The sequence below is a fragment of the Austrofundulus limnaeus genome, unplaced genomic scaffold, assembly GCF_001266775.1.
Source record: "Austrofundulus limnaeus strain Quisiro unplaced genomic scaffold, Austrofundulus_limnaeus-1.0 Scaffold477, whole genome shotgun sequence".
Taxonomy (NCBI): Eukaryota; Metazoa; Chordata; class Actinopteri; order Cyprinodontiformes; family Rivulidae; genus Austrofundulus; species Austrofundulus limnaeus.
In genome coordinates this window covers 249,606-262,506 of record NW_013952879.1, presented here as the reverse complement: position 1 = coordinate 262,506, position 12,901 = coordinate 249,606, and the positions used below count along the sequence as shown (strand labels likewise).

At 38.0% G+C, this 12,901-nt stretch overlaps 1 protein-coding gene across 1 annotated transcript in view; it reads right to left on the bottom strand.

Annotated features, from left to right (window-relative positions):
- The window catches only part of LOC106529939 (carbonic anhydrase-related protein 10), a 156,127-nt gene that overhangs the window by 9,500 nt on the left and 133,726 nt on the right, over window positions 1–12,901 (bottom strand). The window contains exon 7 of the mRNA XM_014025468.1: window positions 11,039–11,193. Coding sequence (XP_013880922.1) covers window positions 11,039–11,193 — 155 coding nt within the window. The remainder of the gene's footprint in view (window positions 1–11,038; window positions 11,194–12,901) is intronic.

Genomic DNA, 12,901 nt, shown 5'->3' with positions numbered 1-12,901 from the left:
CTTTGCTGATCTCAGAGTGTTAAAAGAAAAAAAATCCTGTATCCGCAWCGTGATCCGGAACATCACCAAAATTTAAAGGTGTGTTACTTGGGCCAGTACCCACATGTGGTAAAAATGTCATGGCAATCCGTCCACAAGTTTTTGAGTAACGTTGTCCACAGACAGAACGACAGAATGAAAGAACAACCGACTGACGGACAGACATACGTGACCGAAAACATTACCTCGCCCTTGGCGGAGGTAAAAATTGGTGGGGGTGGGGGAGGGGTGTACGCCCCCTGGCGGGCCACACGGGAGTTACCCACCTTGAGTTTGACACGTGCTTTAAAGTGTAATTTTGTTAGACGTTGATGTTATGCATGGCTGTAGTAAACAGGAAGTACTGTAGCTGTTGCAAACTAGCAGGGACCACACATCTCGGAACAATGGAGAGAAGATTTTAGGAATGTGTTGCTCTGGGTAAGTTGATATTGTTCTGTCACTTCACATGCTCTCAAGAAAGAAATAGAATTCTCTTTGTGTTATTCCTGGAAAGACACCATCAGCAGGAACAGCTGTGAGGTAAATATTCACTACATCAGAACTTATTCAGCAAATGTGTTTCTACTTCCCATTTTGCACAATAAAACTTTTTCGAAAATCCAAAAATCACCTCAAGCTTAAAWCGTTTTACGAAATTAGCCAAAGTATTGCATCAGAAAATGTGAATGGAAACGCCATGATAAAAAAAAAAAACTTCCTCTAATTCGCAAAAAACTATGTGCTCACTTGAGGTGTTATTTTGGGATTTTCAAAAAAGAGTTAATGCGCACAAGAAGAAATGGAAACACATTTGCAGAATAAGTTCTGACATAGCGAACATTTACCTCGCATAGCTGATCAGCTGTTCCCACTGTCTGTCCRATACTGGTCCCGGTACCAGAGCGACTGCAGCCGCGACTGGCAGCAGGACCATCCTCCTGCTTCTCAGTTATTCTTGTAACGTGAAGAGAATTGCATTTCTTTCTCTAAGTCTCCAGACAGCATGTGACATCGCCAGAACTAATTGGTATGACAGAATAAGAACAACTTTCCCGATAGCAACACATTCCTAATAACTTCTCTCCATTGTCCTGAGATGTGTGGACTCTGCGAGTTTGTGAGTTTTAACTCCTGTTTACTACACACATGCGTCTGACGTAACTGATTCACTTCGAGTCAGTTGATGGAAACACGTCTGATTTAAATTTCTTCATTTTTTCCTTTTGGCAAAATTAAAATAAATTCACTCAAAATTCAAATTGAAATTGGATGGAAACATGGCTATTGAGAACATTTTTTATTTTATTTTGCCCTTTCTAAATGCACATAAAAATGTTGATGAAAACATGGGTAGTGGATCTTGGCTAAAACGCTTTGTTTTTCCTTTCCCTTTGTATTGCAAAATAAATTTGAATATGTTCAAAGATAAAATAAACTAGAAGCACTCGTAGAGTGCAAACCTGCGCCAAGACCAATTTCCCCCCATCCTGTAACAGAGTTAATGTGCAAAAGCAGAGATGGAAACACATTTGTCGAATAAGTTCTGACATAGCGAACATTTAAGCAGGCAGTATGCAAGGGATTTCTTCTGGGTTGAGTCCAGTGTGAAAAAAAAAAGGTCAGACTCGTCACCCGACATTTTTCATCGTCAAACTGGTGTTGGATTAAGCTCCWAAGYTTTCMTCAGTCACATWWCACCRTGTAAAACGTCAGTTCTATCCCCTTGTATGACTTTGTAATGGTTTGACTCTCTTTATAAAGTGCTTCCTGGCTCCCCCGTCTTCAAACTTTCAGGCCCGGCCAGAAGCTCTCTGTTTACAAGCCTAGTAGCGAGAAACTGTTTTGATTGGTTGTTTCGTAAATGTGGTGTGTTTGAGGAAATGGGGAAAATAGGTTTCATGGTGCACTCACGCACTTCCTGGTCACAAAATGTTCGCTAAATGCGCACCGAATGTGTAAAAATGTGCACATTACGGCAAAAAGTTATTCATCATTAAATCTGGTTTTAACATTACTTTTATAAAGTTTGAAGTTCGTGATGTCGAATCCAGTTCAAATGAACACTGAAAGCTCTCACTGTTTTTTACAGAAGCCCTGTGAAAGCATCACAGCTTCGCCGATCTCAGAGGATTAAAAGAAAAAAAAATTCCTGTATCCACATCGTGATCCGGAACATCACCAAAATGTAACGGTGTGTTACTTGGGCCAGTACCCACATGTGGTAAAAATGTCATGGCAATCCGTCCACAAGTTTTTGAGTAATGTTGTCCACAGACAGAACGACAGACGGACGTACGCAACAAAAAACATTACCTCCTTGTCGGAGGTAACAAATCATTCATGAAATGGGTGCAAATACGATCTGAAGAGAAAGTTCAGCGAAACAATTGTTTGCTCCCCAATTTGATAATTTTTACACCTGCTTTCTCTAGGACACGTTCCTCTTTTTGTTCTCACTCTGATTTCCTCTTTCTCTCTCCATCTTCCTCGCCCTCTTTGCACCCATATTATTTTAATGAACCACTACAGAATAATCTTTTTGTTGCGATGACAGCTGTGACACCTCTAACCACTGTTCTTCCATGCTGCCTTTAAACAATCAATACAATCAGACTGATGGTCAACATGAAGATTAAAATCACTTAAAGCAGTAATATTATTATATTCTGTGTAAAACAGCCGAAAATCAACCTAAAAAAAATCTGATATAAAAAGGTACATTGTTTAGGATCTTTAAACTGTTAAAGCAAATCAGTGGTATTCATAATAATTATAATTACCAAAAGCAATAGATCTAAAATTCAACATTGATGGAAGAATAGTTGCTGTACCCCTACTTCTGTTCACTGCCCTGCATAAATAAATAAAGTCCTAGATAAAGTCCGGGTACTCCGGTTTCCCCCACCACTAAAAACATGTACAATAGGTTACCTTCAGGCCCAGGCCTCCCTTGAAAAAGAGATCTGAGATCTCAATGGGACTTGTCTGGTTAAATAACAGTAAAAAAATAAAATAAAAACATCTTATACTTAGTGAGTATATGACAACAATAACTAGAAGCACTCGGAGAGTGCAAACCTCCGCTAAGGCCAATTTCCCGTCTTGCAACAGTGAAGAATCCTTCGAAAAATTGCTGGATCACAATCCAGATCATCACCAAAATTTAAAGGTGTGTTCCTTTGGCCAATACCCATCTGTGGTAAAGATTTCATGAAAATCCGTCCATAAGTTATTGAGTAATTTGACAGACAGACATTACTTCCTTGGCGGAGGTAATAATACTGCAGTGGTTTCTGATCCAGTACTTTAAAAGCCTGATTATAAAGTCATCTGGTATTAAGGTGGTCTGATTTGTTAGACTACAATAGGACATGCACCAACTCTATTTACAAAACTTCCACTGGGAAACCCTGCTACAATCATTTTTAATTACTCACAATACAAATAGCACTCACACTAGTAGGTTGGCAGCACAATTGCTCAGTGGTTAGCACTGATGTGTCAGAACAAGAAGGTCCTGTGTTCAATCACTGGTTTTTACCTGGGGTCTTTTTGTGCCGAGTTTGCATGTTCTCTGCGTGCTTGCGTGGGTTTTCTCTGGGCACTTTCCTCCCACAGACCATAAACATGTTTGTTAGGCTGCCTTCAGGCCTAGACCTCCCGTTCAAAAGACACCTATGATCTCAATGGGATTTTCCTGGTTAAATAAACGTTAATAAATAAATAGTACCCTCATCAATCTTATACTCAAATTAGGTACCTCCTTTGATCAGTTCTCTGTTGCAGATGACTATAATCATCTACAATGGATCKTAAAGCTTCTCTCATTCATTCCAGTTTCTTCTTTTTAAAATAAATCAATACAACCACTTGTACAAGATCACTGTACTCACTTTTAGACACGTTTTACAATGCCTGACACTGTCTTTATACTGTAGTTCCCAATGCTCTCTTCTGGATTGGGCATAATACGTTGTAAACATGTATATGTATTCGTTGTTTTGTATTTTTGTTTTATTGTAAATGAGAATGGGTTCTCAACTAACTTACCTCGTAAAAAGAAAAAAAATATTTTTATCAGTATTTTTTTTTGACCATTTATACAAACATTTGGAAAAATGCTTTGTGCTTCCTCACAAAATACACAGCATCAGTCGTTTCATATAGGGCTAAGTGAAACAGCAAAACCAGGAGTACATCAAACAGTGAGATGAACTGTTTGATTGGCTAAAAGTATCACAGGAAGTCACATTTTAGTAACTCCAACTTTTGTTTTTCGATGTGGATGATGACTCTCCTTTATACTGGCTAGGAAATTATTACTTGTACGAGCTTAACTACTATGTCTAGGGCAGGTGCTCCAGAGAACAACAATGTCTGGGATACCATCATGTGTATGCTCCTCGTAATCAAATCTCGAACTAGATACTACATAGCGGTAGCATATATGACCCCCCGCACATACGCCAGGCACCCATGAACCAGAACTCATATATGGGTTGTGGCTCTTCAAGATGTTCTGGGGCCTCATTTATCAGGGATTGCATATAATTCATACTAAAAGTTTACATACGGCCAAAAGGCGAAAATTGCGTTTGCCAAAAAAAATTCACTTTACAAAACCATGACATGCACACCCTCAATTTTCCTTTAAAGATCACAGCTGCACCTCAGAGTTTGTGCACATGGTCCCTCCTCAGGTTCTGCCCTCTACATGCCCATATTCAACCATAAACAGTCAATGCAAAGTACCTCATGAATGTTGTTGAAAGGTATATTTAAATGAGTCAGCTGGTCAATGTCAACAAAAGCAATTGGCCGGCTCAGGCACGCGCTCCGTCATGCATCTGGAGGAGGAGGATGGGTGACTGCTCACACGAACAGATTGTTAAACCCAAACTTGGGGTGAAAATGAGCGGTCCCTCACACCAGCTCTGACTCATGCATATGCTCGTTTTGGAGATGGGAAAATATCACAAAAGGGAAACTAATAGAAAAACAACTAATCTTACAAAATTCTCCCCAATAAGGTAAAACAAGTAGCTCAAACAACAAACATAAAAGCCCAGGATCAGAACAGAATCTGCCTCTTGCTCCAATTGGTTCAAGGGGGATCAGCTAACCCAGTGTGTGAACGAAGGCCCTGCCCAACTTGCCCAGTTACAATTTTACTTTTTTATTTTTATTTTACCATTGTTTGATCAGGCAAATCCCATTATCATTTTCAAGGGAGGCCTGGGTCAAAGTCAGGCATGTTGCCTCTTAACATCCAAACATGAACAAATGTTTGGTCTGGTTATTAAATTTTGTTCTGATATCAAGTTGGATAGTTTCTTCGCTTTCTTACATTTAAACTTTAATCTCTTTTCAATTCAATTCAGTCTAATTCTAAAGTTCATTCTTGTCAGGGTTTTAAGGAGTTCAGACCAGGCACAAAACAAAAGAACAAAATGATTTATTAAATAAAGTAAAAGGTCAACGAGACGGCAAACTTTACTTATACACAAGAGATCAACAGAAAGGAACTGAGACATGTGGCAAGGAGCCAAACACATTGCAGAGCTACCTTACTAACACACAGACACACAATACATATAGAGACACTAACAAACTCAAATGACAAACACCTGTAAGAAGACAAGCAGGAGTAAGAGGTAGAACAGAGGAGCAGGTAAACCAAGACACAAAATTACCACAGAAAATACAGCAATCCCCACAATTCCTGTTCATTTACTTCAAGAAATTATTTCTCAGTTAATTTAAGTTCTAAAACTTCAGGTTCATCAATGTTTTGCCCCATTCCCAGGCAAACTGATAATTTTCAAAGCATTTCTTTTTAAAATAAATTATTCATTTTTAATGATTAATCAAGTTGCTATTCACTCAAAAGTTCCTATTAAATTAAATTCTTAATTGCTCCCGTCACGCTACAAGATTTATTGGTTTTCACATCTACTTTTCAGATCAACATTTTCTATAATTTATAACTGACAAGTTTCAGTTTTCTGATTTCAATGACTTTTTTCTTTTTTTTTCTGTTTTTGTTTTTGACTGCTGGAGGAAAAAACAGCCTGGAAAGGTAAAGCAAATGGTATAAGGAAAGTTTGTTTGTGAAACAGGCAATGTCTGAATGTGGTTTTACGGTTCACTGGCAGGCAGAACAAACTTCTTTGTTTTGATTCAAGATAAAACATTTCATTTATCCTAATACATGTCCAGTGAGTATATAAGTATGTAGTGGATATAACTGTGAATATTTAAATACTAAAATGGAGGAAGTGCACAAGCAAAAGTAATAAGGTAACGCACAATACAGTAAGTCAAAAAGAACTGAAAAGGGTAATTTATGATTTCATCTTCTTTACTTCAAGGTTATTGATTTCAATAATGAGCAAATGATTAAAACTGGGTGCTCCTCAACATGTGCAGATTCTTAATTACGTTTGTTTTTGAGCTACAGCGGAGAACACCTACGTTATGAGGGAAAGAAAGAGCCGCTACACATTTTATTAAACAAAGATTCTGAGAAAACGTCTGTTAAGATCACGGGACCATGTGAAGCTTTAAAACTCTACAGAAAACATAGTGTTTACGTTTGGTTCCTTTTTCTTTTCATTCAGTTCAGAAGATTTTACGTTTAGAAGTTGCTCAAGTAGAAAAGCTCTCCTAGTATCATGAGACGCACTCTGACAGTAAAGAGGATTCTCTCAGTTTTCACCTGCAGTTGTGCTGATCAAAGACACTCAACAGATTATTTGCAACCCAACTGTTGTTTGAATAATATTGAAATAGATGATACACATTTGCAAATGATTATAAATGCATGGCAGGCGCATGAGAACAAAGCAATGGCTCTTGTAAGGAGTAGATGCAGTCAGGGCACATGGCAGGTGTTATGTGGGAGCAGATTGCACTGATGCATGCAGATAAATGCTACCCTGGATTGTAATGTGCTGCACTTTCTGTGTCTCAGTAGAGCAGGAGTAAACTGGTACACACAGCTGCTCTCCATCAAGAGAAAAAGGGTTTTCAAGGTCTGTGCTAACAACATTACAACCAGGTCTGTAGCTGAATCATTACAAGTGAACGCAGCTGATGGTTTATTTTTCAACTAATGAATCAACTTCATACACTTTCACAAAAATACACAAAATTAGAATGTTTTCTTGGACCTTGAGACGAGTGGCTAAGTAGAGGTGAAGTTTCACATTTGAAAAGGTGCTTCCTGATACTGTTGCAAGAAAGCCTCTCAGCAAAACCTCTCAGGAAAAACTCATTTTCTGACGCAATAATTTGCAATTCAAAAAGGTTTGCTGGCATCCAGAAATTATGAAACTTTACACTAAGTACAAAGTTAAACCCTCCCATTCAATGTCTACATGCTTCCGCTAGATCAGGTTGTAACAAGACGAACACACAGACAAAATTTTTGGTACCCCTCGAGTAATGAAAGAAATACCCACAGTGGTCACAGAAATTACTTGAATCTGACAAAAGTGAATAAAAATTTCAACGAAAATGAACAAATGAAATTCAGACATTGCTTTTCAACCATGCTTCAACAGAATAATAAAACTCATGAAACAGGCCTGGACAGAAATGATGATTCCCTTAACTTAATATTTTGTTGCACAACCTTCTGAGTCAATCACTGCAAACAAACGATTCCTGTAACTGTCAATGAGACTTCTGCACCTCTCAGCAGGTATTTTGGTCCACTCCTCATGAGCAAACTGCTTCAGTTGTCTCAGTTTGAAGGGTGCCTTTTCCAGATGGCATGTTTAAGCAACAGAATTTAGGTCAGGGCTCATAGAAGGCCACTTCAGAATAGTCCAATGTTTTCCTCTGAGCCATTCTTGGTTGTTTTATCTGTGTTTTGGGTCATTATCCTGTTGCAGAACCCATGACCTGCGACTGAGACCAAGCTTTCTGACACTGGGCAGCACATTTCTCTCTAGAATGCCTTGATAGTCTTGAGATTTCATTGTACCCTGCACAGTTTCAAGACCCCCTGTGCCAGATGCAGCAAAGCAGCCCCAGACCATAACAGAGCCTCCTCCATGTTTCACAGTAGGGACAGTGTTCTTTTCTTGATATGCTTCATTTTCCCTCTGTGAACACAGGGCTGGTGTGCCTTGCTAAAAAGTTCAGTTTTTGTCTCATCTGTCCAGAGGACATTCTCCCAGAAGCTTTGTAGGCTGTCAACATGTAGTTTGGCAAATTCCAGTCTGGCTTTATTATAATTTGTTTTCAACAATGGTGTCCTCCTTGGTCATCCCCCATTAAGTCCACTTTGGCTCAAACAAAGATGGATGGTTTGATCTGACACTGATGTTCCTTGAGCTTGAAGTTCACCTTTTATCTCTTTAGAAGTTTTTCGGGGCTCTTTGTTACCATTTGTATTATCAGTCTCTTTGATTTGTCATCAATTTTCCTCCTGCGGCCACGTCCAGGGAGGTTGGCTACAGTCCCCTGGATCTTAAATTCCTGAATATGTGCAATTGTAGTCACAGGAACATCAAGCTGCTGGGAGATGGTCTTATAACCTTTACCTTTAACATGCTTGTCTATAATTTTCTTTATCTCCTGAGATAACTCTTTCCTTCGCTTCTTCTGGTCCATGTTGAGTGTGGTACACACYATGTCACTAAACAGCACAGTGAGTATCTGTAGCCCTATATACAGGCCCACTGACTGATTACAAGATTGTAGAGACCTGTGATGCTAATTAGTGGACACACCTTGAGTTAACATGTCCCTTTGGTCACATTATTTTCAGGGGTACCATGTTTTATGAGTTTTATTTTTTATTTTTTATTCTTTTGAGCATGGTTGAAAAGCAATGTCTGACTTTCATTTGTTAATTTTCATTGAATTTTTTTTATTATTACTTTTGTCAGATTCTAGTTTCTTCTGCAACCATTGTGGGGGTTTCTTTCATTAAACGAGGGGTATGAACAATTTTGTCCATATGTGTAAAATTAGTTACCATAACTATGCAGATCTACATTACGATGTCATCAGGTGACTTAGAAACCATCCAAGCACTGAACAAATGCTTAGAACAAATCAGTGCGTAGATGTGCTATAACATTCTTCAGCTGAATAGAAACAAAACTGAAGTTATTATCTTTGGACCTAAAGAAGAACAATCTAGAGTCAGCACGCAGCTTCAGTTATTACAGCTAGAAATTACAGATCAGGTCCGAAATCTGGGTGTAGCGATGGACAAAGTCAGCCTTCTATCACCTATAGAACATTTCCAGGATTAAGGGACTAATGTCCAAGCAAGATCTAGAAAAACTTATCCATGTATTTATCTTTAGTCACATTGATTACTGCAATAGTGCATTCAAAGGGCTGCCAAAAAAAATCAATCAGACAAGCTGTGGCTGATCCAGAATGTTCCTGCTTGTATTCTCACTAAAACCAAAAAGATTGAGAACATCACCCCAGTTTTAAAGTCCTTACACTGGCTCCCTGTAGCTCAGAGAATATACTTTAAAATACTTCTGTTAGTTTCTAAATCACTGAAAGACTTAGCACCAACATACATCAAAGATCTATTATTGTATCAACCTTCCAGACCACTAAGGTTTCTGGTTCTAGTCTACTCTGCATCTCCAGAACCAAAATACAAAACAGTGGTGGACAGTAATGGAGTACATTTACTTGAGTACTGTACTTAAGTACATTTTTTGAGTATCTTTATTTTACTTGAGTAATTATTTTTTGGTATACTTATGAATTTCACTCCACTACATTTCAAAGGCAAATACTGTACTTTTTCCTCCACTCCATTTCTAGGAAGCTTTTAGTTACTTGTTACTTTTGGTTCAGCATAGTTTTGTAATCAGCTGTTGCTGGTTTTCTTTCTTGAAATGCAATTGGCCACACTATGTTCCTCACAAGGGGAACCAATCACAGTTGTAGCTCATATCTAGGACAGATTTGAAATTACATCATCTTCTTCATTAACTGTCATGAGCTGAGCTCCACCTTCACTTCGAACATAACCCAGCAATGGAGATTGTTGAAGAAAGCCAAGAAACCAGCTTGATGGCCATATCTCAGCTCCATGTTTGAGAGTTTAGGATTTAAAAATAGCTCCTATCAGTTTAAACGTCTTCTGTGTTCATCACGGATGAACTACATTTCTGCGTTTAAGAGCTCACCACTCTTTTTATTGTATTTTTATGCTGAAGTCTTTACAGGTGGTGAATTTGTAGCAGAGTGCTTCTGTGTGTCCATACATCAGGTGGTTTCTGAGAGTTACAAGGTTCTGTAAAATCACTCAGAAAACAATACAGCAATGAACTGATATTAGACATTTTAATCTGTATTTGTACTTTGAATACTTGAGTATTTTTAAATGTATGTTCTTTTGAATACTAAGTATTTTCAAAAGGAAGTATTTCAGTACTTTAACTTGAATAGATTTTTGACTGAGTAATTTTTACTTGTAGTTTAGACTTGACTGAGTATCAGTACTTTACTCAAGTACTAGAGTTGAGTAATTTGTCCACCACTGATTACAGCTAATATCAGCTTAGCACTTCAGGTAAATTGCTCACATAAAAACATGTTAGCTAAATTAAGACTTGAGTTTAAGACTTTGTAGCTGTTTGCTTTCTGCTACAAAAATGATAAAACCACGCCTGTTTTAGTTGAAGATTTGTCACAAAATAAGTCTCAGTCAAGCTGAAAGCTGTCAAGTGAAACTTCTGGTGAGAAAACAAGTCATCAAACAAAACATCACAGAATCATCATAAACTGTATTATGTATACAATCTGTTCTATAAAACAGGTAGATTTTAAGCACCTTAATATAATACTGAATACTCTGTTCAACTGAAACAATTTTTGTTATGTCTTTGTTAAAAAATGTAATAATAATGTATTTGTGGATACTTTACTATCAGTTGTCAAATTGTATAAACTGAATAAAAAACAGTAATAACATTAATAAAAAAAGAAAAATATATTTCACAGAGCCCCACACCCTGCTCTTCCATACCTGCATCTGTGTGACATAAACTGGCTTGTTAATGAGTATCCAGGTGGAGGTCTCATAGCAGGGGGGGACAGTGATGGAGCCCTCGTACGTGATGTAACGTGTGGTGTCAGGGTACAGGTCAGCCATGTTCAGCCCCAGTAATAGGAAGGCATCATCTAAAGGAAAAAGAAAGAAGCACGTATGATGAGATGTTGCAGTGTGTTGAAGTAGAACTTCAAATCCACTAACAGGAACCCACAGAAAAATTATGAAACAGGAGGTGAGTATAATGTGTCTACACTGTGCCCTTGTGTGTAGCTACTTTATTAATTTCATAATAAAAGCAAAGGCAAACAATACATTTTAACCCCAGTCTTTGAGCTTTTACATATCTCTGTGTTAGCAAAATATCTCATGTACCACTAAAGTGATTGAAATGAAAGATCATATTTCTCCAGTTTTAGCTTCTCTCCACATGTTCCCTGTCAAATTTAGAATAGAAATTACAATCTTACTCCTAACATACAAAGCTCTTAACAACCAAGCTCCATCATATATTAAACATCTTAATGTTCCATACTTTCCTAACAGAGCACTTCACTCTCAGACTGCAGGTTTACTTGTGGTTCCTCGAGCTTCTAAAAGTAGAATGGGAGGCAGAGMTTTCAGTTATCAAGCTCCTCTCTTGTGGAACCAACTTCCAGTTTCAGTCCGTGAGGCTGACACTCTGTCTACTTTTAAGATTAGACTGAAGACTTTCCTTTTTGAGAAATCCTATAGGCTTGGGTTTTATGAGCTATTCTTTAGTTATGATGCTATTAGCCCATGGACCACAGCCCAAAACATATTTTTAGTCCAGCTCAGGGTGGCAAAATTATCATAGTTTTTGAAAAGATACATGTCTGTAGATGATTTTTTGGTATGATAGCCTGGTACCTAAAAATATAGTGGTATATAAAAATATATATGGTATTGCTATCATTTCTGTTACATTTTTTGTTGTTGCTGTACTTACTATACTTGCTAAATCGAGCCACAAAGTCGCTAAGTTGGCAGCAATTCAGGTTGATGGATGAAGCAGGAGCAGAGTGGGCAGTTTGTAGGCTGCACAATTGCTGATTTTAAATAAAGTCAAATTCCTCCTTAGCGGCTCATCATCACTTTAAGATGGATTATATACCAGCTGACTGGTAAGGAACGGAACCAGTCACTGCAGGCAGCTATGGTGCACCTTTATTTTCTCGTCCTGACTTTAATGCACAAGTTTACTTTCACATTTTTACTCAATAAAATATTGGATTTTAAATGTAACTAAGTGCAATAGTTGAGATAAAGCCTTCTCAAGTATTTTCCCACTTTTTATTTTATTTTATTTTTTGCAGCTCTACTGCACTCTACTAATTAAGTTTAGAGGAATGGTGCAAAAGACGTTTTGGTTGAATTTAGGGTTAGGAATAAACAGATAATGGTTAGGGTTAGGGAAAATGTCAGGGTTAGGCATAAATACTACAAGTACAAAAATGAAGTCAATACAAAGTCCTCATTTTTAAGGAAGTACAAGAATATATGTGTGTACATGTTTTTGCTACCTAGTGGGGATGACGATTGACCATTTTCCCGATACACACAGCCTGGTGAGGATCCACTGTTTCTTATGGGGACAAAAATTGGTCCCCAATTGGGGTCTACCATTGGTGGGTTAGGGGTTTGGTTTGGGACTAACATGTAAATTGAGTTTAGGTTAGATTTTGGGTCAGGTGTGAACCTGTGAGGTTAGGTTTAGGGTAAGGGGTCAGGGTTAGACTATAGAAATGAAGTTAATGCAAAGTCTCCATGAGGATAGAAGAACAAATGTGTGTGTGTGTGTGTGTGTGTGTGTGTGTG